Raw genomic sequence first — 23,030 nt, 5'->3', positions numbered from 1 at the left:
CATCTAGGCTTTAACAAATCATCCATGTCTCCATCAATATTATTTTATTAATATACATAAAATAATACACTAACATGTAATTACTAGATTATTCTAATTTAAGAATATCTAATCCTAATCCAACTTATACATACAATAACCTCAAATGAAATTTTAATCATCTTACACATAGCAATTTAATTACGCTTTGGCAAATCAACCATGTCATTTTTAATATATTTAATTACATATTGGCAATTTAACCATGTGTAATACCCCTAATTTTAAATGGATAGTCTCGGCATTTTAATTAATAGTTTTATTACATTTTTATTTGATTTATTGAATTATTTACGTATTTATTTTATTTGTTTAATTATTCAGTTATGTGTTTATTTGTGTAATTATTTTGTTTGATTATTTAATTGTTTGATTTGTTTTTATTATTATATGTTTATGGGGAAATTCATGTAATTGTTGTTGTGATTAAATGATTTTAAATTCGTGTAATTAGTGTTTATATGTAAAGTGTAGGTTTAGGGTTTTATATTTTTTTATGAAATTTCGTGGGTTAGGTTAGCCGACTTATAATTAGGTTGGAATTAGAATTAGGTTTTATAGAAGCTTATATATATATAAGTTATGTGTCTGCCAAGGGTTTTAGAACTCTATTCACGTACTGAGAGGCAGAGAGAAACATAGAGGGATTTAAGAGGAAAAGAGAGAGAACCAGTTATGGTTTCGGCCGTCGATTAAAGGTCGGAGCAAGGAGGAAGGAAAAGGTTGATTGTGGGTTAGAACTGGAGCAGTAGGAGGCTTGACGGTAATCGTAACTCGCCGGGAAATCTAGGAAGACGGTGTGGAGATTTTAATTCAAAATCTCACAGGCAAGTTCCTATTCTAACTCCTTCCCTTAAACCTGTGTTCTGTGCATGCTTTATAGTCTATAGGAGTTAATTTAAACTTTAAAACGGATGTTTTATGCATGTTAAATTAAACTGTAAACTATTATATGTTTTGTTTAACTAAAACTATTTTGTGCATAAACTGTTATCAATTATGTTTTAAATCTTGCTAACAATTCATATTGGAATTTGAGGAGTTTCTGGAGTCTTTGGGACTTAGATTGAACCCTAAATTTTTTAATAAAATCAGTGCAGAGAATTCTTAACTTCACCGGAGGCGAAGAAGAGAAACAAGAGGAGCGTAACACGACTCTCAGGGAGAGAGCCGACTCCCTAATAGAGGGAGCCGGCTCCCTAGGTGAGAGAGCTTACTCTCCATGAGGGAGAGCCGGCTCTAGAGGTATGAGAGCCGGCTCCCATGAAGGGGGAGCCGGCTCCCTTGTTGGAACACCCCTACGAGTGTATTTTTGGTATTTTCAGATTGCAGGGGCTAAAGTGTAGTTCTGAAATTTAATTGGGGGTTTTTTTAAATGATGTATATAACATATTAAAGACCCAGGATTATTGGTTTATGCTATGGTAATGGACATCATGAAATTTAAATACTAAATTGTATGCTGTCAGGAGTTATGGGAGTTTTAATTGCTAGTTTTGTTTTAGCAAATTAAATGGACTAGTATGAAAGTATTTTTGGGATTTCACATAATGTGCTCAGTTTATATTTCTGATTATCATTATATCATGTTCTAGATTTCAATTGATGGACTATTTTAATTCTGTTCTGTCAATTATAGGGATATGGATGATTTAAATTGTTTATATGTATTCTAGTAATTTAAACGGAGGTTATAAGATTATAATCATATACTGGATGTATAATAGGATCTGGCATATATCTGACTTCTATTATACTTGTTTCTGGATGTATTTGATGTTCATATAAGTTGTTGCATCATTTATTGGATTTTGTGCATTATATATACCTGTATAGGGCAGTGGCATATTAGGGATGGATTAGATCAAAACGCTAATCCCTACCTATTCATACATACGAAATGGATTAACTAAAACAGTTAAATCCTACATTGATTCAAGTCTAGTCAACTAAAACAGTTGAATGACATTTTGGATGTTTGTTTATTTTATTTTATATATTCTGCATTAGGAAGGATATTATATATATACTTATGGTACCGTGATATGAGATTAAGTTTCAGGATCATGGTTAGGGTGCGTATATTGTCTAGGATGGATAACTGGACATAGTTGTTGTTCCCTGGTAAGTCTAGGTATACATGCCCACCGTGATATGAGATTTGCATTTTACCTTCTACACAAGCTGAGACAGAACTATAGGTTAGTGAGCATCCTATAGTGTGTATCTATACATATATGGGCTATTTTTGTTATTACTAAGCTATTTAGGATGTATCTACGTATCGGGTTTCTGTATAGATTGTAGTAGGATAGAACTTGCTAATGGGTCTGACCCACTCTTATTTTCAGGTGTTCGTCAGTTCCAGATTTAGAGCTTGATCGTGCTGAGCAGATACAGTCACTCACTCCTCCGACTACATAGGATTACTTTTTATGTTTTAGTGTTGGATTTGGTTTCGATACTTTACTTTCTATTAGATTTTATTAGGGGTCCACTAGATGGATTCCCGAATTGTACGAATATTGGAAGTTTGGATAATGTTAGTTTTATAACTTTTGAGTATTTAATATTTAGAATTCTTTCAGCCTTTATTATTTTGTTCTTAATTCTTTTTGTATTCTTGCTTGTTTACATATTAATTGTCTGGTATCTCTCGGATCTGTGCTCGGACTTGATCACCCGTGACTCTAGAATCGAAGGGTATCACACCATGCCTCCACAAGTATATTTATTTATATATTGACAATTTAACCATGCCTCCACAAGTATATATATATTTACACTTTTAAACTAGCAACTTATCCATTCTTCCTATGTATGTATTTTATTCATACAAATACTTAGGTAATATATTTACGCCTTTGGTAACTCATCCATGCCTACAATTCAACAAATATAATCTAATTAAAACATGACAATTAATCTAAGCACTCAATTAAATAAAACAAATCATTTAAAAATAAAATAAAAGTAATTAAGTGAGCAAACACCCAAAAATAAAAGACTTTGGTCAATCTATTAAAAGAAATAAATATAATAATGCAAAAGTGTCATTTATGCATTGAACACTTTTAGAAAGATTACATGAAACATAAAGAATGATTCGAAAAGAAAAGTAAGTCTTTTAACTTTTGTATATTTAAAATCACTTATTGATATTCTTTCTAATACATGATAGGTTGACTTAAGTATTAATGTTTATGTTTCTAATAGATGCAATGATTTCTTATGACCTAAATCACAAATTCAAATGAGAATTTCGTATTTATGAGAATTGGAAAGAAAAATTATTGAAACTATTAAGACATTTTGTTTAGTCTTAAACAATGAATTTTATTTAAATTATTTTAAACTTTTTACATTTTTTCAATTTCCCATTATTTGATTTGATTTCAAAACTTTATATTAATGATTTTTCCTTTAAATTTGATAATAATGTTTATTCAAAAAATTCTAATTTGTGAGTTATAGTATTCTTCTTGATGATTTACGTATATTCAAACTTTATAGTTTATTTATTAAAACCCTTTTGACCTTGCATCATAATGTTAGAATTAAGCGTAACTCAATTAATAAAATTCATTTATCATATGGCATACAAGACTAGGTCAATATCCAGTGAATGATTGGAAAGATTAGTAAATGATAGGATTCTTTTGAATCTAGACTTTACTGATTTTGTTGTGTGTGTGAATTGTATTAAGAGTAAACAAACCAAACACATAAAGAAATGAGTCACAAGAAATACAGATCTTCTTAAAATTATTCATACAGACATTTGCAAACCTTCTGATGTTCCATCTTTTGGTGGAGAAAAGTATTTTATCATCTTTATAGTTAATTTTTCACGTTAGCTATTTGTTGCATGAAAAATCTCAAGCAATGGGTACTCTTGAAGTATACATAATGAGGTTGAAAAATAATTAAATAGAAAAGTGAAAATCATAAGGTCATATAGAGGTACTGAATATTATGAAAGCATGATGAAATGGGCCAATGCTTTGGACCTTTAGCTAAATTCCTTGAACTATATGGCATTTGTGCTCAATACACTATGCTAGGCATGCCCCAGCAGAAGCGTGTAGCTGAAAGTTGTAATCGTACTCTTATGCATATGGTTAGGAGTATGTGAAGTAATTTCTTGTCACCCATAATCTAAAGGGTAAAAGTTTTATTATCCTAAACATAGTATGAGAATTGTCGAAACCGAAAATGTCAGATTCATTGAAAATGGTGAAGTCAGTAGGAGTGATAAAAATAAGAATGTGATCATTCAAGAAGTTAGGGTACAAATTTTTTTACTCATAACTTTTACGGAAATAATCATTTCTATAGTTGTTGAACCGTATAACAGCGAAGAATAATTAAATTATTAACAACTCAAAGATGAGATAGTCACCAATGAATAGATTGTAGAAGAATCACAAGGAATAACATTAAGACGATCTCAAAGAGAAAGAAGATCTGTTATTCCGGATGACTATGTGGTATATCTTCAAGAATTTGATATTGAGATTGAGATACATAAGGATTCGATTACATATTCACTAGCCATTAACAGTAATGATTTTACTAAATGGATTAATGTCATGAATTAAGAGATTATAAAGAAACCTTCTTTACAGTATCTAAGAAGGATCTCTTAAAATATCATGGCATTAATAGCTTATTATGATTTAGAATTACATCAAATGGATGTGAATACAACTTTTATGAATTGGAGTTTAGAAGATGAAGTTTATATGATCAACCTGAATGCTTCACAATAGAGGGTAAAGAATATATGGTCTATAAACTTAAAATGTCAATATATAATCTTAAACAGACTTCCTAACAATGGTATATTAAGTTTAATGATATTATTATTTATTTTAATTTTAAGAAAAACACTGTTGATCGGTGTATATACCAGAAGGTTAGTAGGAGTAAGTTTATATTTCTAATTCTATATATTGATGATATTGTGTTTGCTAGTAGTAATCTTAGTTTATTATATGAAACTAAAAGTTATCTCTAAAAACTTTGAAATAAAAGATATGGATGAGGCATCCTACGTGATGGGAATAGAAATACTGTATGATAGATCATGTGAATTTTTAAGATTGTCTCAAAAAGCATATATTGAAAGAGTTCTAGAAAGATTTGGTACGGAATGTTGTTCAACCAGTTTTGTTTCATACATAAAAGGAGATAAATTCAGCCTAATGCAATCTCAAAGAATGAGTTAGCTAAAAGGTAAAGAAATAAAAAAATTCCTTATGCATATATTGCGAAGTTTGATGTATATACAAGTTGATAATGGATAAAAGATTATATGTTCACACTTAGAAAGACATCTTTATGAATATGTGAATAATAATTAATTCACAATTGGTTATTTGTTCCTTTTGGCTAGAGGAACAATATTATGAAAAAGTATAAAGTAATTTATTTATTACTTTGTCTGTTATGAATTTTTAATTTGTAGCATGCTTTGAGGATATAATTTATGGTTGCAGAATTTATTTGAGGACTTGGAGTTATTAGTACCATTCAAATTGCTGAAAAATTTATACTATAATTGTTGATCTTCTTGTATTAAAAATGATAGGTATTATAAAATTGAAATACTTTATCATTAAAGAAGATGTTTAGAAATAACGAGTGTCTATTAAACATATAAGCACACAACTTATGATTGCAATCCATTAAGGAATGGACTACCACCCAAGACATTTATGGAACGTGTTCAAAGAATGAGTCTTGAATGTAGTTAATGATGATTATTTCTTAATTTTGGATTGTTTAACGGTGCTTATATATATTTGATGTTTTGCGCTCATTAAATATGTTTATGATATTTCCTATTAATTAATGTACATGCACGCATTACTTTAATAAGTGATTATAGGAATAGTCTTGGAAAAGACATTATTAATACTTCTCATTTATAGACTATGTTGAATAGGTTACTAGTGTTGTGGTACATGTAAAGGACTGTGTCATTTAGTGACATATAACCGCCATGACTCGCATTGGTAGTTTATTTACTATGGTATTTATGATGACCAACTTAATGAGTCAATCTGATATATAGTGTACATTAATGACTATTTTACTAAACCACTACAAAAGTTATCATATGGGCCAAGTGGGAGAATGTAAGATTATTTATTAATTGTGTGGCCCACATGATTTAGACATGTGGTATATTTTATTAATTAATGGTTAAGTAAGTAGATATCATATTAATAAAATATTATTTGGTCAACTTATTAATTACCTTTTTGGTAATTAATTATTGAAGAAATGTTTTCCTATTTGTTCCTTACTTTGATGGAAAGTGAATATTAAGTTACTAAAAGAAAAACTAGTCATCTCTCTGCCTTTATAAAAGTGCATATATTCCATCAATTATATACGCTAATGAAAGCAACATGTATAATATTTGTGTGTGCAAAAGGCCAAGATAGGGAAATCAATTTTCACGCTTTGCCTATTGTTTGGAGTTGTAGCTTAGTTCGTTGTTAAATGATCTCGACGTTGGATTGATCTCAACAAGGTTTGCTATCACAGATCGAGGTATTTATATTTAGGCAAACTACAATGACCTCCCCTGAGGTTTGGATTATATACAAGTAGACCTGATTATTATATTATTAAAAAATTAAAATATATAGAAATGACAAATCACCATTTTGCCCACTCTCTATCCCCTTATCTCAGAGCGCTTCCGCTGCTCAAATTCTCGTCGACGCTGATGATTGTGCGGTGAATGGGATAAACGGAATCAGCGGTGAACTGCGGCCGTGAGCTTACGGATTGGAAGAAGCTTGGCTGTGAGCTTGAGGTTTGGGAGAAGCTCGGCTGTGGAGAGAAGTATGATATGGCCGGTGAATCTGGTAGGTGGTGCAGCGGCGGTGACGGACCGGCGAGGATGAAGATGGGCTCGGCTGTGTCGGCTCAGACGTTTCGGCTGTAATTGATGGCGGGCGGTGGTGAAAAATTCACGACGAGCAAGGATCTGGGCACGGTGATGGCTGCCGTGACTGGTTTGGAAGCTCAGCGGCGGTGACGGATTGCCCTCCAACCACCACCTACCATCGCTACCTCTAACACGCCGACCCGTTTTTACCAACAACCACCATCGCCGCTACCACCCAATCTGAGACCCATGTCACCGCCACCCCCACCACTTTTTCCATCCGATCTTAATTAAACCCATGAATAATACAATCAAACCACGATTAAACCCAATTCGCCGGAATCGCGACTGATTCATAGTCTCGTCGCCGGAATTGCGACTGATTCACAGTCCTCACTGCTGTTTTATTCCCGCTGCTAGTCGCCATCGCATACCACACCGCCTTCTCCCATCCGGACTCGGTCTTCTAAGCCGTTGCCTCCCGCGTCTGCAACAACTTCAGATTAAAAAAAACCCAGAAAGTAACAGTGAATAAAATAAAATTAAAAATTAAATTATAGAAATATATATAAACAGAGAGAATTATGAATCTATATATCTATCTGACCTTGGGATTTAAGAACAAACAGAACTCCGGCGTCGAGCTCTTTGGCAGAGCTAACGGTACCATTTTCTTTATTTCTCGGGAGCAGTACATCTTCAGAGTTGGGAGCAAAAGTAGTTTCCATCCCCATATGTGTGTGTGAGAGAGACAGACAGAGAGAGGTTTATGAACAATAACAGATCTGTTTCTGGGTTTGAGGATAATACGAAAGTGGTGAAGGTGGGCTGGAGAGAGACAATGGTGAGTGGGTTTAAGGGTAGTTTGGTCCATTTAACATGAATTTTATTTTCATTTATTTATATTACAAGGGTAATAACGTCTTTTTACGTTGTTGATGGGCATTTTAGTCACTTCAAACAAATTTTTTGATAAAAAATATTATTTATTGTACAGAAGGGAGGTCATTGCAAAATAGTGAAAATCCCAGGGGGTTGCATTACAACAAAATGGCAAACTTCAGGTTTAGTTGCAATTAGTCCAAACCTCAGGGGAGGTCATTGTAGTTTGCCCTTATATATAACTATATTTATACATTATAGGAATGTGAAGATAATGAAGTTCTATGATCTTGTGATTTATGTTTATTTGTGATTAATGATTTGCACGAATAATTAAAGTTTACAATGAGAAGTTCGAATGGGTGACGAAGGTTGCGTGCATCAATCCGAATTAAACAATGAGCTATTGAAACTTGCATCCTTTGTATTTGTAATAATGAACCACTGCAGGCTCCCCCATTGTTCATCTTTCTCTGCTGTGCTGCCTCCACCTTCCCTCTCTCTCTCTCTCTCTCTCTCTCTCTCTCTCCTTTCCTGTCAGTCATCACTTCTTCTGGCTAATGGTTATGGAGGAGATGAGAAAGATAATGAAAAAAAAAGGAGATTAGTAGTGTTGATTTGTCTTTTTCACAACAGTAATTTTGGAATTCAATAATAAATTTTTAAAGGACTTAATAGTTACTTAATGGTTTGAGAGGTCAAGGTAATTTTATAAAAACACATTATTTTTTAAACTTTAATCCCAAACGGAGAGGCCGGAGTAATTTACCCTTTAATTGTCAATGCTTACTGTTGGATTGATTTATGGGATCAATTATTTATTTATTTATATATTTTTGGTCAACAATGACATTCTAATGATTAATAACGGGACACATGTAAATTTTTTAGGACTCGAACTCTCAAGTTTTTGTGATGTGAGAATCTTGCCGCTAAACTATTTCATTGAAAGGAGAATATTGGGTACCCCAAGGGTACCCCGTCAGCTTGTCCACCTGGTACCCTAATCCAATAAAAACATGACAACTGGCTAACTTTTCCACCTCAGCTTCCTACTTAACATGCCATTAACGAAGACGACGTCAACTTTGTTATAAAAAAAAAATAGCGTTGACCGGATTAAGGAATCATCTTCACCATCGCTGGCCCCACCAACCAGCAGCCATCGCCGAGCACAAAGTTCATTCTCGGGTAGCCAAGAAATGTCCCTTATGATCTCGCCGAGTTGGCTCACCAACGAGTCTGAGCTAAAGACCCACAAGAATTAAAGATTTTGGAGCGATTGAGAGAGACCCAGATGAGAGAATTGCTTGAATCTGTACGGCGGAGTTATGAGACATACGCCATAGTTTTGAAGGTCAGAGCGCTGCCGGTACCAGAGAAGATGGCGCGTCGAGAACCGGTTGATTTGGTGATAGTATTAGATGTGAGCGAAGCGTGACGATAGAGAAATTGCAGATGATGAAACACGCGATGCGATTGATCGTGTCGTCTCTTTCATCCGCCGATCGTCTCTCCATTGTGGCTTTCTCGGCGAACTCTAAGAGGTTGTTGCCACTGAAAAGAATGACGGTGAACGGACGGTTATCGGCGCGTTGAATCACCGACGCACTTGTGGCAGGCCAAGGCTCGAGTTTCACCGACGCGCTGAAAAAAGCAGCGAAGGTGTTAGAAGACGTTCACGACGGGCCAGTCTCTGCCGGTAAATCGGTGATGGAAAGGCGTCAATCCTTCGTCGTCTGTTCCACGCACTACTCGCACATCAAGATCCTGTACACGCCTTTGGATTCAGCCAAGGTGGTGCGTACGGCGACGCCTTCGCCAAATTATGGTCGGTTTACTGAGCGCCGCGGTGCAGGATTTCCGTCTACAGCTCTGTTTCGCCTCCGGTTCGCTTTGGCGAAGATCGCAGCGGTTATTCACACACCGGTCAGCCCAGCGCTCTCGGATCCGGTTGGATTTGACTCGGTGAGCTATATGCCGAAGAAGATAGGTTTCATAATATATATTTTTTTAACGAAGTTAACGATGTTCCGTTAGTGGCATGTTGAGTATGAAGCTGATGTGGAAAGTTAGCCAATTGTCATGTTTTTATTGGATTGGGATACCAAGTGGGACAAGCTGACGGGGTAAAATATTCTCTCCTCATTGAATTATAAAATTTCTCATTAATAATAAATTGCATATGAATATATTCATAATAATTTGTGGGATTATTATCAGTTCAGATCGGATAAAAATTAATCTTATCTGATTTAAGGTCAAATTCAACCTAATCCTGAGTCCTGACTGAGTTCAATCGCTTTAGAGATCTGTTTTCAGGTGTGTGTTGAACCTTGTAACAGCCTAGACCTTTGGTTGATCTACCTGCTCGTTGACTCCGGGCGGCCTCAATAACATGTGATGGGCCCAATTTTAATTTGTTTCTCACTTGGGTCTGGCACGCTACACTTACTCACGGGATTGTTGTCATGAAATGGACTACCAGCATGTGGGCCACTTCTCGGTTACATCATGCGAGTTCCTGTCGTTGATTAAATCAACCTTTTTTTTCCCCACCACTAACACAATCCTTTTTCTAACTTTCAAATCAATTAACAAAATCCAAAATCTCTTGCACCAAATTCCCAAGTCCCACCAAAAAAAAAAAAAAAAATGGACGGTTAAGGGTTGTACCTTAGTGGTCCTTTTTTGCCTTTCAAAATAGAATAATATGTGTTTAAATTCTCCTAAAAAATGCACCATTCTTTCAACTAAAAAAAAAAATTTCAAAACTTTTTACAATCTAATACGAGTTTTTATTAAAAACTACGATTGTAACGTGAATTAAAAAAGTGGAACCCATGTATTAGATAGCACTAATACTATTAAAAAAAATTCAAAATAATGCAAAAGTGAAGTGTGAACATCCATAGCTAAAGTGGGAACTTTTTTTTTTTTTTTTTTTTTTACTTATAAATATAAATAACTAATTTAATTTAAAAGAAACAAAAAGTAAGTATATATCATTTTATATTAAATTGTTAACCAATGTATACTTGTGGTCTTTGAGAATGGGCTCCGCACTGCTACGTTTGCGGAATGGAGCCGGGCCCTGGGTGTTGCCGATGTCCAAGCTGTTCCCAGCTTCTAATATGGCCAGGCAGGCTCGCCAGAGTCGCGTTGCATAATTTCCTCGAGATGGGCGAGGCCCATGGTTTACAAAGCCCAGCGCGTGGAACAGCAAACCCACTCGCTAATCTCGAACTTGCTCTAGAATTCTAGAAGCGTCTTTTGACTACTTTTCTTTTCCATAAAGCCCCCCTGATTAAAGCTTCTAGGGTTTTTATCTTCTCCTCCATTTTCCGAAGCAGCTCTACCTAAACCAGTCCCACTTAACCTTCTAAACCTATCTTCGATTCAATCCGTTTCAGGGGTATTTTTTTTGTTTCAATTTCATATGTTGAGTTATTCAATTATGCTTTTATATGGAAACTACGCGTATTCCATTTATTGGGGACTGTATCGAGTTATAATTATGTGATTGTTGTTGTAAGCGTGTGTTTAATTGGGGTTGTGGTGTATTTTTTTACACAGGAATGGCGACAGCTCAGCTTACTGCGTCATCGATTTCATATAGAAGTCTTCCCTCATTTGAAGGGCTTAAACCATCCACAGTTAAGTTCTCCTCGGTTGCACCTCTGAGGCAGAATCTCAAGTCCTTTCGTGGCCTTGTTGTCAAAGCTGCCACTGTTGTTGCTCCTAAGGTATTGCCTTCTACACTGTTCATTCATACATGGTTATTTTTGTTCACATTTCTTCTATTCCAGGTGAATTTTTTTGGGAAATTTTGGCTTGGTAATTTGCTGCAAGACTACATTTTTCGATATACAATGTTTTACGAATTGGGTTGATGTCTGGTGGTGGTATATGAGTAGGATGAGTAATGGGATTTTTGGTGGTAATATGAGTGGGATAAGTAACAGGATTTTTTGTGATGTATGTGCTCTTGATTTCTGGTCTTAAATGGCAAATTCTCTGTAAAAATACTCGACTTATCCTGTCAATCCTTGTAAAACTGTGAATTTAGGATCTGGTTTTTATATTTCATTCATGGTTTGATACCCCAAATTCTGCGAGGGACATATACTCTTTTTTCGCCCCCACCCCTTTGATAGAGAATTTCAATCTTTTCTCTTCATTTGGAAATTGGCAGCCTTCCTTTGCTTTTCAGCAATTGTCTTCAACTGGATCCCCTAATACAATTGCATCAAATTGATTAAAAAAAATTGGCTTATTAAAGTTTCTCTTTCAGACTTTATAGTTATTTGTTTTCCAATTTTCTTTTTCTGAGTCTTGGTTGAGATTTAATAGCTGCTGGAAATGTCAAATGTTCTTTCAAACGAACTGTTGTCGATGCATTACAAATGAAGACATATCATGAATATGGTATCCTTATTGTGGCTCATTTGCTCTGACGGTCTTCTGATTCCTCAGTACACTGCCATCAAGCCATTGGGTGATAGAGTATTGTTGAAGATTAAGACTGCAGAGGAAAAGACTGTAGGTGGTATCTTACTTCCAACTACAGCGCAAACAAAACCTCAAGGTGGTGAGGTGGTTGCTGTTGGAGAGGGTAAGACGATTGGAAAGAACAAGGTGGACATTAGTGTAAAGGTAACTGTTTGCTTTATTGTTACTCAGTATTGATGTCTGCTTTATGTTTTTTTTACTAATTAGCTTTCTGTATAGACTGGTACCCAGGTCGTGTATTCCAAGTATGCAGGGACTGAGGTGGAGTTTGATGGGACAAATCATCTGATACTGAAAGAGGACGACATTGTTGGTATTCTTGAATCAGATGATGTCAAAGAGATGAAGCCCTTGAATGACAGAGTCTTAATCAAGGTTTGCCAGCCTTCTAGTTATTTGCTTTGTTTTTTTTTTTTTAGCTATGTTCTTATGTAATGTATGCTCCATGCATTTGTGAGTGAGTTCTGTCACTCCTATTGTGATAACTGTAAGCTAGTTCACTAAATATGATATATATATTTGTATAAGGCCACCATTGATTTCATATTTGATTATACAATTATGGAAGTGGCCAACGGATCTGCTTTCTTGATTCTACAAATATGAAGATCCGGTATTGTTATCACTTATCAGTGTGGTGATAAAACACCCCCCAACCCAAGAAGAAAACAGCTCACTTCTGTTATTTGTTATTTTTGAAAGTATGTTTCTATATTTACTTTCTTTCATCTCTGATTATGCATCATCTATTCAAATCTCTTGAACCATTTTAGATTCTAAAGTCATAATATATGTTGTCTTGTATTAAAAATTTGAAACAGGTTGCTGAGGCCGAGGAGAAAACTGCTGGGGGTTTGTTGCTAACAGAGGCAACGAAGGAGAAACCTTCCATTGGCACGGTAAGTGATATTTTCCTTAACTCAAATTTCAGTAAAATGAGCATTTTTAGTCCACAATAACCATTAATGGGGAAAAAGGCGCCAATGTCCTCCACCGTCTACTGTTACTACTGGTCCACTACCAACTGTTACTACTGGTCCACTACCAACCACCAACAGCAGCTTGCTGTATGGTATCCTAGGAAGCACAGACACGCCTAAAAGTGCAAAGAAACCGTGTCGGTGTGTCCGACACGTGTCCGAATATTTTATATATTTTTTTGATATTCGGACATGTTAACGTGTCCGACACGCATGTCCCATTCTTTGGGGATTTTAAAGAAAGTTTTAGAAACAATATTGAGTTGAAGTCTAAATATTTTAAAAGTACTTCTTGTTTCATAAAACAATTTTATATTCAAACAATTAGATATTTATTCTTATATTTTAGTTCAAAAGTTTGAACTCTTGCACGATCATCTGTGACTCTCTTGTTATCCCACCAACCAAACTTCTCTACAGGTGAATGGTTTCTAAATCACTCTCCTCTTTCTCCTCCTCTCGTATTCTTTGTCCTCTTTTCTTTCTTCTTTTTGTTCGTCACAAACCTTAAATAATTCTTTTTTTCCCTTGTTCTTGATCTTTTTTTCGATTCCATGCTTTCTTAGATGGTATCCCTACGATGATCCTTGCGTGTACACTGTTGCACACACGATTTTAAGGTGGTTGGAGTTCATGATTGATTTAATTGTATTTTGCTGGATGGCAGGTGATTGCTGTAGGGCCTGGTCCTCTGGACGAGGAGGGTAACAGAAAACCACTTACAGTTTCTCCAGGTAACACCGTTTTGTACTCTAAATATGCTGGAAATGACTTTAAGGGCACCGATGGCTCGGACTACATAGCTCTTAGGGCTTCGGATGTGATGGCGGTGCTCTCGTAGTTGTCTATCAATTCGATTTTGTTTTTGTTTTTGTTTTTCCCAGTAGCAAATTTTCCATAGGACCATTGGGATGTCACTGTATCCAGCTTTATATTTATATCTGAAATTATGGTTGGAAGGCAATTTGTAGTACTTTGTATTGTTTGCTCAATCTATGCCTGTCATTGTTTTATGGAATGAAGGAATTGTTTTTGGATGAGTTGTTTTCAGCTGGGAGTGGATTTGTTGAAAAATGAGTGGACCTACACGGTCTACACCTGATCTTTAAAAAAAAAAAAAAAAAGGGAAGAAGAAGAAGAAGAAATACCTGAATCTTTCCCCCAAGGATTAATTGGTGTCCTCTCTCTTTTAGTGGCTTAATTATAAATTCTGCAAGTGCAATAATCAAGATAGGAAAGTCAAATCAACATTATCCACTTAAATGCCTCTTAGCATAAGCCTTCCAAAAATTTCAATACAAAAAAATCAACCTAGGAGGTTATAAATAATGGGCTACATAGTGCGGAATATCTCTCTCCTAATCATAAAATCCAGCTGCTCCAATGAAGATGCGATACAATCCAGTACTTCTATTGTGCAGCTAGAGTAGTAGCACAGTGCTATTTGAGTTTAAACACACACACACACATTACTAAACAACTTAAAATCATGCTGCTGCTTGTAACGGGATTACGCTTCTGATGGTGAATGACGAAATATTTTCTCATGCTATAGATGGCTATCTCTATTTTAAGGTATTTTCAACGGGCGCTGTTAAAATCAAAATGCCGTATTTTTCACACACAATGCTAGGGTAGGGTAGGGTAGGCTCATGCTGGAATCAGCTAATGGGACCTGAATCTTATGGATATATATATATATTATTAACCCATTCTTGTAATCTACATAGATCATGCCAAAGCTAGCTTGCATTCCATTAAAAAATCCAAGACATTTACAGTCATCTTATGGTAACATAAACATATAGTAATGATCATTTGAGCAATTTAAATTATCATCTTTAAAATTTCAAGTTTTTACGAAATTATGTAATGTTTTACTATATATATGAGAACGAACGAAGATGGCATCTCGCAAGAAACGAAGATGTTTATCAGTGTTAAACATGGTAATCCTTTCTAATTGTATTAGTAGTTCGAGCTTTTTAAAGTGTTAATATCACATCATTTGCCTCGTCTACCCCAATTAATATGTTGACATGTTCATGTAATTTGAAGGCCTTTGCAAAAAGCCTTTCGATGGAAGGGATTTTTTTTTTTTTTTTAAAAAGTTAGTTTGGTGGATGTAATTTTTTTGAATGCTTTCAACAGTTAACATGCTTTTATTTCTCTCCAAAAATATCAAAAGAACCCTATTGTTAACAACATGAACCTCTAAATGAACTAAAATTCACTTTCATGCATTTGATTTGAAGCAAACTATTGTTGGACTTCCCACAGATATTTTTTAGAAATAAAAAATTGAAAGAGCAACCTATCAAGAGTTCTTATGCCATGTTTGGTTGGAGAGAAGAATTGAGGAGGGATTGATGAGAAGGTGGATAAAAGAAGTTTTATGTATTTGGTTGAAGGGAAGGGAACAAAGGGAGGAAGCAAGGAGGAACGAAACATTCCTTATTCTCTTGTAATTCTTTATCCGCTCAAAATTGGTGAGGGGAAGAGAAGAGAGAAAGCATAATGATATATAACCCACAAGTTTTTAATTTTCATTTTTAACCTTCTTGTTGCATAATTTAGAATGGATATATAATTTATACAATTTTATATAACTAGGGTATATTAGTAAAGACAATATAAAACTATCTTTCTCTTCTTTTTAACCAAATAAAAAAAATGTGTCACCACATTTATCTTTTTTATTATCCATTCTATCCAACCAAATAAAAAATGGGGAAGACACCTTCCTTTCCCTCTAAGGATGCTTCATGCATCTCTTATCTTCTCCCTTCCATTCATTTTTTCATCCCTCCAACCAAACAAAGCATTAGACTAATCAAAAAAGTATTTTAGGATTCAATTTGAATGGAATTAGAAGACTCCAAAGATAACTTGTTTGAATAGGAAACATATTATTATAATTGGAATTTGAATGGGAGTAATTTGAATGGAAGTAGAAGACTCCAAAGAGAACTTGTTTGAGAAACATATAATTATAATTGGAATTTGAATGGGACTAGAGGACTCCTTCACGTTTATGTACAGATTAATAGATGGGCTAGTTTCACGAAATAAAAAAGGTATTCACCGTTCATCTACTGCAGATCAGTTGTACATAAAATTTGTTATTTAAACCACGAATGTGATAATGGCAGTAGTAAAAAATCACCTTTTGTCGATTTTGTTCATATCCTGATAATTTTAGCGTAGAACGACCGTGGAGAAAAAAAGAAGGGTTGCAATTCAATAAAATATTAGGGTTAATATCGGTAATATTTTATTATACGTAAAGACAATTTTATAAACTAGGTTTTATTACTTAAAATATGGCTAGTTTCCCGAGAAAGTCATTTTGAAAGCCTTTGGTTTTTTTGTTTTTTTTTTTTTTCGCTTTCTTCTAAGGGGTTTCAATACTTCCACTTTTGCCAGAAGCCCGTTACCATCATTCAACAAACACTCGTTATTTGTTTGGAAGGCCTTTTTGGTCTTGAAAGTCCCTTAGAGCATCTCGAGTTTATAAATAGGACAAGTTCATCCTCCAAGTGAGGTGAACTAATAAAATTAGAACACATGTTCAAAAAATTTAAAAGTTAAAAGATAGGTAATACTCATTTCTAACTTGCCAAACCCCTCCTCCTTTTATGAAGGGGATGACAATTATCTGATCTCACATCAATTTCTTCTCTTTCTCCTTTTCTCTCTTCCCACACAACGTAATTTTAGCTTAAAGAGTAGCAAATATTTCCTAGAGTTACATATGTTGATTCAATTATCGTCATAAATACTACAAGTCACTAAAAGCTAGCACACTTTCTGTTATTGTCTTGTCTATCTAGACATTATAGTAATGTTACATTATCTTATATATAAAGATGTGAGAGAGATGAGAAATTTGATATGTGAATTCACCATCAATCTTCTTCTGAGTTTGGAATCTCACTTTAAGGAAGAAGTATGATGGTGCTGACAATCATGTATCATACTAACTCAATTATATTAAACTAAAAGAAATGGATTTTGATTTTTGGGTAAAAAAAAAAAAAAAGAATGAGAAAAAAAAAAAAAAAAAACAATACACTACTCTAGAATGAAAACTCAAATCGATCGAGTCTCAGTTGAAAAAAAATAATTATAGATGTACAAATATAAAATTTGAACATGCCTAGTTAGCAAAAGAGAAAAACGAAGATCAGGGATTTGCGAATGGAGGTAGGGGATGAAAGAACGTCGTTTATGGAGTGTAGAGAGAGAGAATTCATTAGATGGGAGCTGTGATTCAAAAGGAAAGGAATGAGGGAAAAAAACACACACAGTTTAACCAGTAAGAAATAGGTATTACCTATCTTTAAGTTTTTTTAAATATTTTTAAATAGGTGTTCTAACTACATTTGTCCACCTCAGCACTTATAAATAGGCGAATATAGTTAGGGGAGGACCTAACTACTGTGGTTATAAATATGGCTTGTGGATATATAGTTCAATGGACAGTGCTTAGCTACTCACCAGTGAGTAATTTTACCCTACTCACCTCTTATGTATTCCAATAATAAAATAACACGTCAGCTTTAATAAAAAAATCAGCAAAATAATAAAAAAGAAGAAGAAAGAAATCGGATCGACTACCAACAGGCCTGTGGCCTAGCGGTACCAAGCTCCTATTTTTCAAAGAGAGGTCAAGAGTTCAAGCCTCAGTAGAGACATGTGTGTGTGAGTATCAACTAGGAAAAAAGAAATCGAATCGACCCGTTTTAATTGGGTAATCACCATTTCTCTTTTCTTTCTCTCTTTCATCGATTCGCTGTACACTTCTTTTGAAAAATGATCCCTGTGAGTAACTGTTTCTCTGTGTATGCTTGTGTCGTGTGAGGGCCATGGTTTTTGAGTTGGTTCGATTCTTTAGGAAGTCATGGTTTTCTTGGGATCATGCCTTCAAGAAGTGATTTATTTCTCAAGGATGGGATGATCACAGGCTCAGCTGCTGCCGCTTCTCTGTTTTAATTTTGTGGATTATGTCGCCTTCTCTGTACATTGTTGTATGTGACCTGTGAGGGATGTGCTTGTGAGGGCCGTGGCTTTAGGTCTTCTCTATACACTGCTTCTCTGTGTATGTATGTGGTTTTTGAGGACCGTGGACTTGGTTCATTGCTCTACTTGTTGTTTTTAAAGGTTTAGTTGTTTGTTGCGTTTTGGTGAGGGCAACCATCATGTTGGTTTCTCCATCTGCCTTCTGTTATTTTCGTGTGAAGGTATACCCTCGAATCTCCCTGTATCTTATTGTTTCATCTTATAATAAACTTTCCTCTAATTAGGAAAAAAAAAAAAAAAATCTTTTTAAAAATTAAACCCTAAATGTGCAAAGTAAAGAATTAAATCATACCTCCACTATAAGACCTAGTTGAACCCACAATTCTTATTTGCCTGTTGAGTAATGATGTTCAATGGAGCATGAAAGGAAAAAGAAAAATAACTCAAATATAAATCAGACATGTTCGCTCATTGATTGATGATGTCCCATAGAGATGAAAAGAAGAAGAAGAAGAGTTGAGAGAGAGAAGGGCGTGGGTTTGGGAAGCCATGAAAAAGAGAAATAAAAGAGAAAGGGTGAAGAAGAAGAACAGTAGAGAGAGGAGAGCGTGGGTTTAGGAATCGACGAAAGAGAGAGAGAGAAAAGAGAAAGAGTGATTACCGAATTAAAACTGGTGGATCTGATTTCTTTCTTCTTCTTTCTTTATTATTTTGCTGATTTTTTTTATTAAAGCTGATGTGTTATTTTGTTATTGAAACATATAAGAACATCTCCAATACTAAATGCCATTGTGGGCTGCCAAATCTATATTTTGAGAGAAACTACAGTGTCAAAATATTATATTTTAGCAATTTTGCTCCAATGGTACATTTCATCCAAAATGTTATATTTTAGTACAACAACCATTCTTTTCAACTACTATTCCCAACTACAATTTTCAACTACCAATTTTCAACAACCATTTTTTTTTTTTTCTTTTCTTAAATAATTGAATATATGAAAGTGAATTTTGAGTTTAAATTTTATATACGTGTAAGGTGTTGGATGGGTTTTTGAATTGTTGGACAACTTTGGGTTGAAATTATATATGTGTGTGGAATAACTTTTGGATTGAGATTATATATTTTTGTTGGAATTTCAATGGCGTGATGGCAACGATGGCAGAGAGCTTCGGAACGGCTGCCGACGAGCAAGGAGAAGCTCGGATGAGATGGGCAGGCCGTGGAGTCAGTTCCTTTGACGTGGGAATGGAAGTCTGATTTTTCTTCCTCTGGATCAGACATTTTCTCGGATTGCAGTGAAAAGGAGAGAGACGGATATGATTGAGGAACGGCGTCGTATGAGAAATAAGTGGTCTGCCAAAAAAATTTGACAGCCTCTATATTTGAGAGGAAATTTGAGAATCTCAAAATTTGAGAGCTTATTGGAGAACTCTTTTTTTACTCACCTCTCATATTTTGAGTTTGAGATCTCAAATGAGAGAGCATTGGAATTACTCTAAAGGGTGAGTAGGATAAAACTACTCACCAGTGAATAGCTAAGCATTGTTCTAGTTCAATTAATCAGTTTTTCTCGTATGGTTGAGAAGTGAGGGTCAAGGCAACTAATTATCATAACACATACTTACCATTCCTTTTAACATATAATATAGTTACTTAAATTAAAAGTCATTGCTTAATGCTGAGATACCGAGTACGATAAACGTGGGATTAAAAATTTATCCAGTCTCTCCCTCCTAGCAACTATATCAAATCATTTTTCTCCCAAAAAAAATAAAAAATAAATAAAAGCGCGCGCACACGTGACGTGATTGTTTTGTGGAAATGACGTGGCAGGTAAAATCCCAAATGACGTGTCTAGGCAAAATATGAAGTAGCCCGGTCCCTTAAACAATCTTATCTCAATGCCAGCAGAAGTCCGAAGTTGACCCTTGTGTGGTCGTAGTTTGATTTGGATTAGAGAGAACGAACAACTAATCAAATTGTGAAAAATGTGTCACTTATTTAAACCATTTGGCAGAAAAAACAAACTTGTCAATTAGTATTGACATGGGTGATATTCCCGGTACATATGATTGCATTTTCTTTAGCACTCTTTTCTTACTAAATGTATATACAAATATCATACTTCATCGGCAAACTAACTATTTATAATTCTTTCAGTAATAAATTACAGTAGTTACCCAAAAAAAAAAAAAAAAAGTAATATTCGGAATCACAATAAATGTGATTTTGAGATACGAGTAAGGAGTATAATACGGATTACACATTATAAGAGACATTATAAAAGTGATTTGATAAACTTCTTGATAATGTTAGTCTAGTCCTAAACAAAAGCGATGAGAATAAAAGACCAAAGCAAAAGTTAGATCGCACAAATAAGCTAATTTTCATGTTTCTTTACTCCAAAATTATTTAATCAATGGCTTTTGCCGGTGTGTGTTTTTCTCAAATTAGTCTACAATTAATTCACAAATGATGTTTGTTGCTCGTATACGAGTGTGATAAATTAACACCGGGTTAAAACCAAAGGCAATCACTTTTTGTAACAAATGGAAAAACTAAAATTAATATCAAAAATTAGAATTTATCCACTCTCTCCTAACATTTCGCATGGTTAAGATGAGCAATGATGAGAGGTTTTCATCACCTGCATTTGAGTTTGGAAATTGCACAAGTTAGCCATTTATGCACTTTAATTGGGCAATCTATATATTGCCATGTTTATCAGTAAAAAATTTACAATACTTCACGGTATTTGGACTATTGATATTCTTTTCAACTAAAATTTTATACTTTTTTATTTTTTATAAATGAAGAGGTTGATAGTGTCAAATAGGGGTAACAAATAGGGGTGACAATATTTGACACGACACGCTAACACGATACGAACACGACACAAGATAAGCGGGTTTGGGTTTGGACTAATCGTGTTTGTGTCATAATCGTGTCGACACGGATTGAGCCGCTAACTAAACGTGTCATGTTCGTCTGACTCTGTAAACACGATTATGACACGATTAACCCGATTAACTAAACGTGTCAGGTAAACGTGTCGTGTTCGTGTAAAAAATGACCCATTTTGCAAAATTTGTAAAATAAATATGTCGTATTCGTGTCAAAAATGACTTAAACGTATCTTTTTGTGTCGTGCCAAGTCTTGATTCGTTTATTAAACAAGTTATACGTGTCGTGTCGTGTTATACATATAATAATCGTGTCGTGTTCGCGTCAACCTTAATCGTGTCCGTGTCGTAATCGTGTCGACACGAACACGACACGCCAACACAAATTGCCACCCTTAGTAACAAATTACGATATGATATGAATTAAAAGGATTTGGATTTGACATAAACGGATTTGGATTATAAAAGGATCGACATGATTAACCCGCTTACTTAACCGTGTCGGATTACTGGATTAGGATTGAGGGGTTCAACTCGTGTAACCTGTTTATAACCCATTTAACTTAACATGTTATAATTGTGAATATAACATATGTAGTATATTACCTGTTTAAACTCAATTATTATGGATAGTTAAATCATTTAAACATAAAATTTGTCTATGCCTTATAATTTTTCTTTTTCTTTTGAATATTTGGATTAATTATGACATTTTTTTATTATTTAGTATTTAATTAAATATTAAATATCTCGTTTTGATAAATAGGTCATTAAATGAATCAACACGTTTATATGTTTAATAAACGGATTGGGTGAGTGTTGAGTATTTTTGACACGATTATTAAATGGGTTGGGTTTGAATTTACTTATTTAATATAATACTCTTATATCGACACTATATAACACGAACAGGATGTACGAACACGAATTGTCACCCTTAATTTCAAGATAAATAAAAAAATTAATACTTACGTGTCAAAATATTCCACAAAGTATTGTAAAATTTTTCTTTTGTACGCAAACCCTTGAAAACTTGAAAAAAATGGTCAGACAAACATAAGTGGACTTGTAGCTGAAAGGGGTCAAAGTTTATATTCCAGACGACAAGTTTTTACCTAACTCGATGAGTGTCAAATCATTTGACCAATTAAAACTCTGACAACTGTTAACCATGTGCGTGTGTGTATAATATATGGTTACTCTACTACATTGTTGAACCATTCGGACAAAAACGTGTCAACTATTAAAAGCCAAGAAGAAGGTGTCAATTTTAACACCCATTGCTCTCAATGTTTAAACCATTCTCTTGACAAAGTCTATAATGCAATTCGACCTGTTATTGACATCATTTTTTTTTTAATTATTGGTTCATATCATATCATTCATTTGCTAAACATGCACTTAAAGAGTCCTTTTGGTTTTAACATCCGAATCAAATCCGAATTCATTCTCTTTCATCTTATCTCTTATTTATGATAAGACCATAATCTGATTTACTTTCTCCCTTTTCTCCCTCTCTCGACTTTAATTAAGATTTTTAAATCATAGTTATCTTATTATTATTATTATTATTATTATGATTCATTCAAATATAAGATTCCATTATACTAATTGTGTAATAAAAAGTAAAAAATAAAAATTAGAGAGTTATTGATTTGCAAAAGAATGTTCATTTGTCTACTCTGATTCCGTAACAAGAAATTGGTTATCCACGGACTGATTTTAACAAATCTAACATATAAAACTCATCATTTATAATGCAAATGAGTAGAAATTTAATGG

The 23,030-nt window shown here is 34.3% G+C and overlaps 1 protein-coding gene across 1 annotated transcript; it reads left to right on the top strand.

The window, feature by feature from the left end:
• Window positions 1-11,084: 11,084 nt before the first annotated feature.
• Window positions 11,085-14,357, top strand: LOC132277013 (20 kDa chaperonin, chloroplastic-like). The gene is made up of 6 exons (XM_059778702.1): window positions 11,085-11,243; window positions 11,405-11,574; window positions 12,305-12,484; window positions 12,560-12,715; window positions 13,162-13,239; window positions 13,988-14,357. The coding sequence occupies exons 2-6, from the start codon at window positions 11,407-11,409 to the stop codon at window positions 14,159-14,161; spliced, it is 756 nt and encodes a 251-aa protein (XP_059634685.1). The 5' UTR covers window positions 11,085-11,243; window positions 11,405-11,406; the 3' UTR covers window positions 14,162-14,357.
• The last annotated feature ends 8,673 nt before the right edge of the window (window positions 14,358-23,030 follow it).

This window comes from Cornus florida, unplaced genomic scaffold (assembly GCF_030987335.1).
Source record: "Cornus florida cultivar Cherokee Brave unplaced genomic scaffold, ASM3098733v1 CherokeeBrave_3.0.0_Hap2_Chr10, whole genome shotgun sequence".
Classification (NCBI taxonomy): domain Eukaryota; kingdom Viridiplantae; phylum Streptophyta; class Magnoliopsida; order Cornales; family Cornaceae; genus Cornus; species Cornus florida.
Note: the sequence above shows the minus strand (reverse complement) of the source record. Positions and strands in the feature narration are given on the sequence as shown.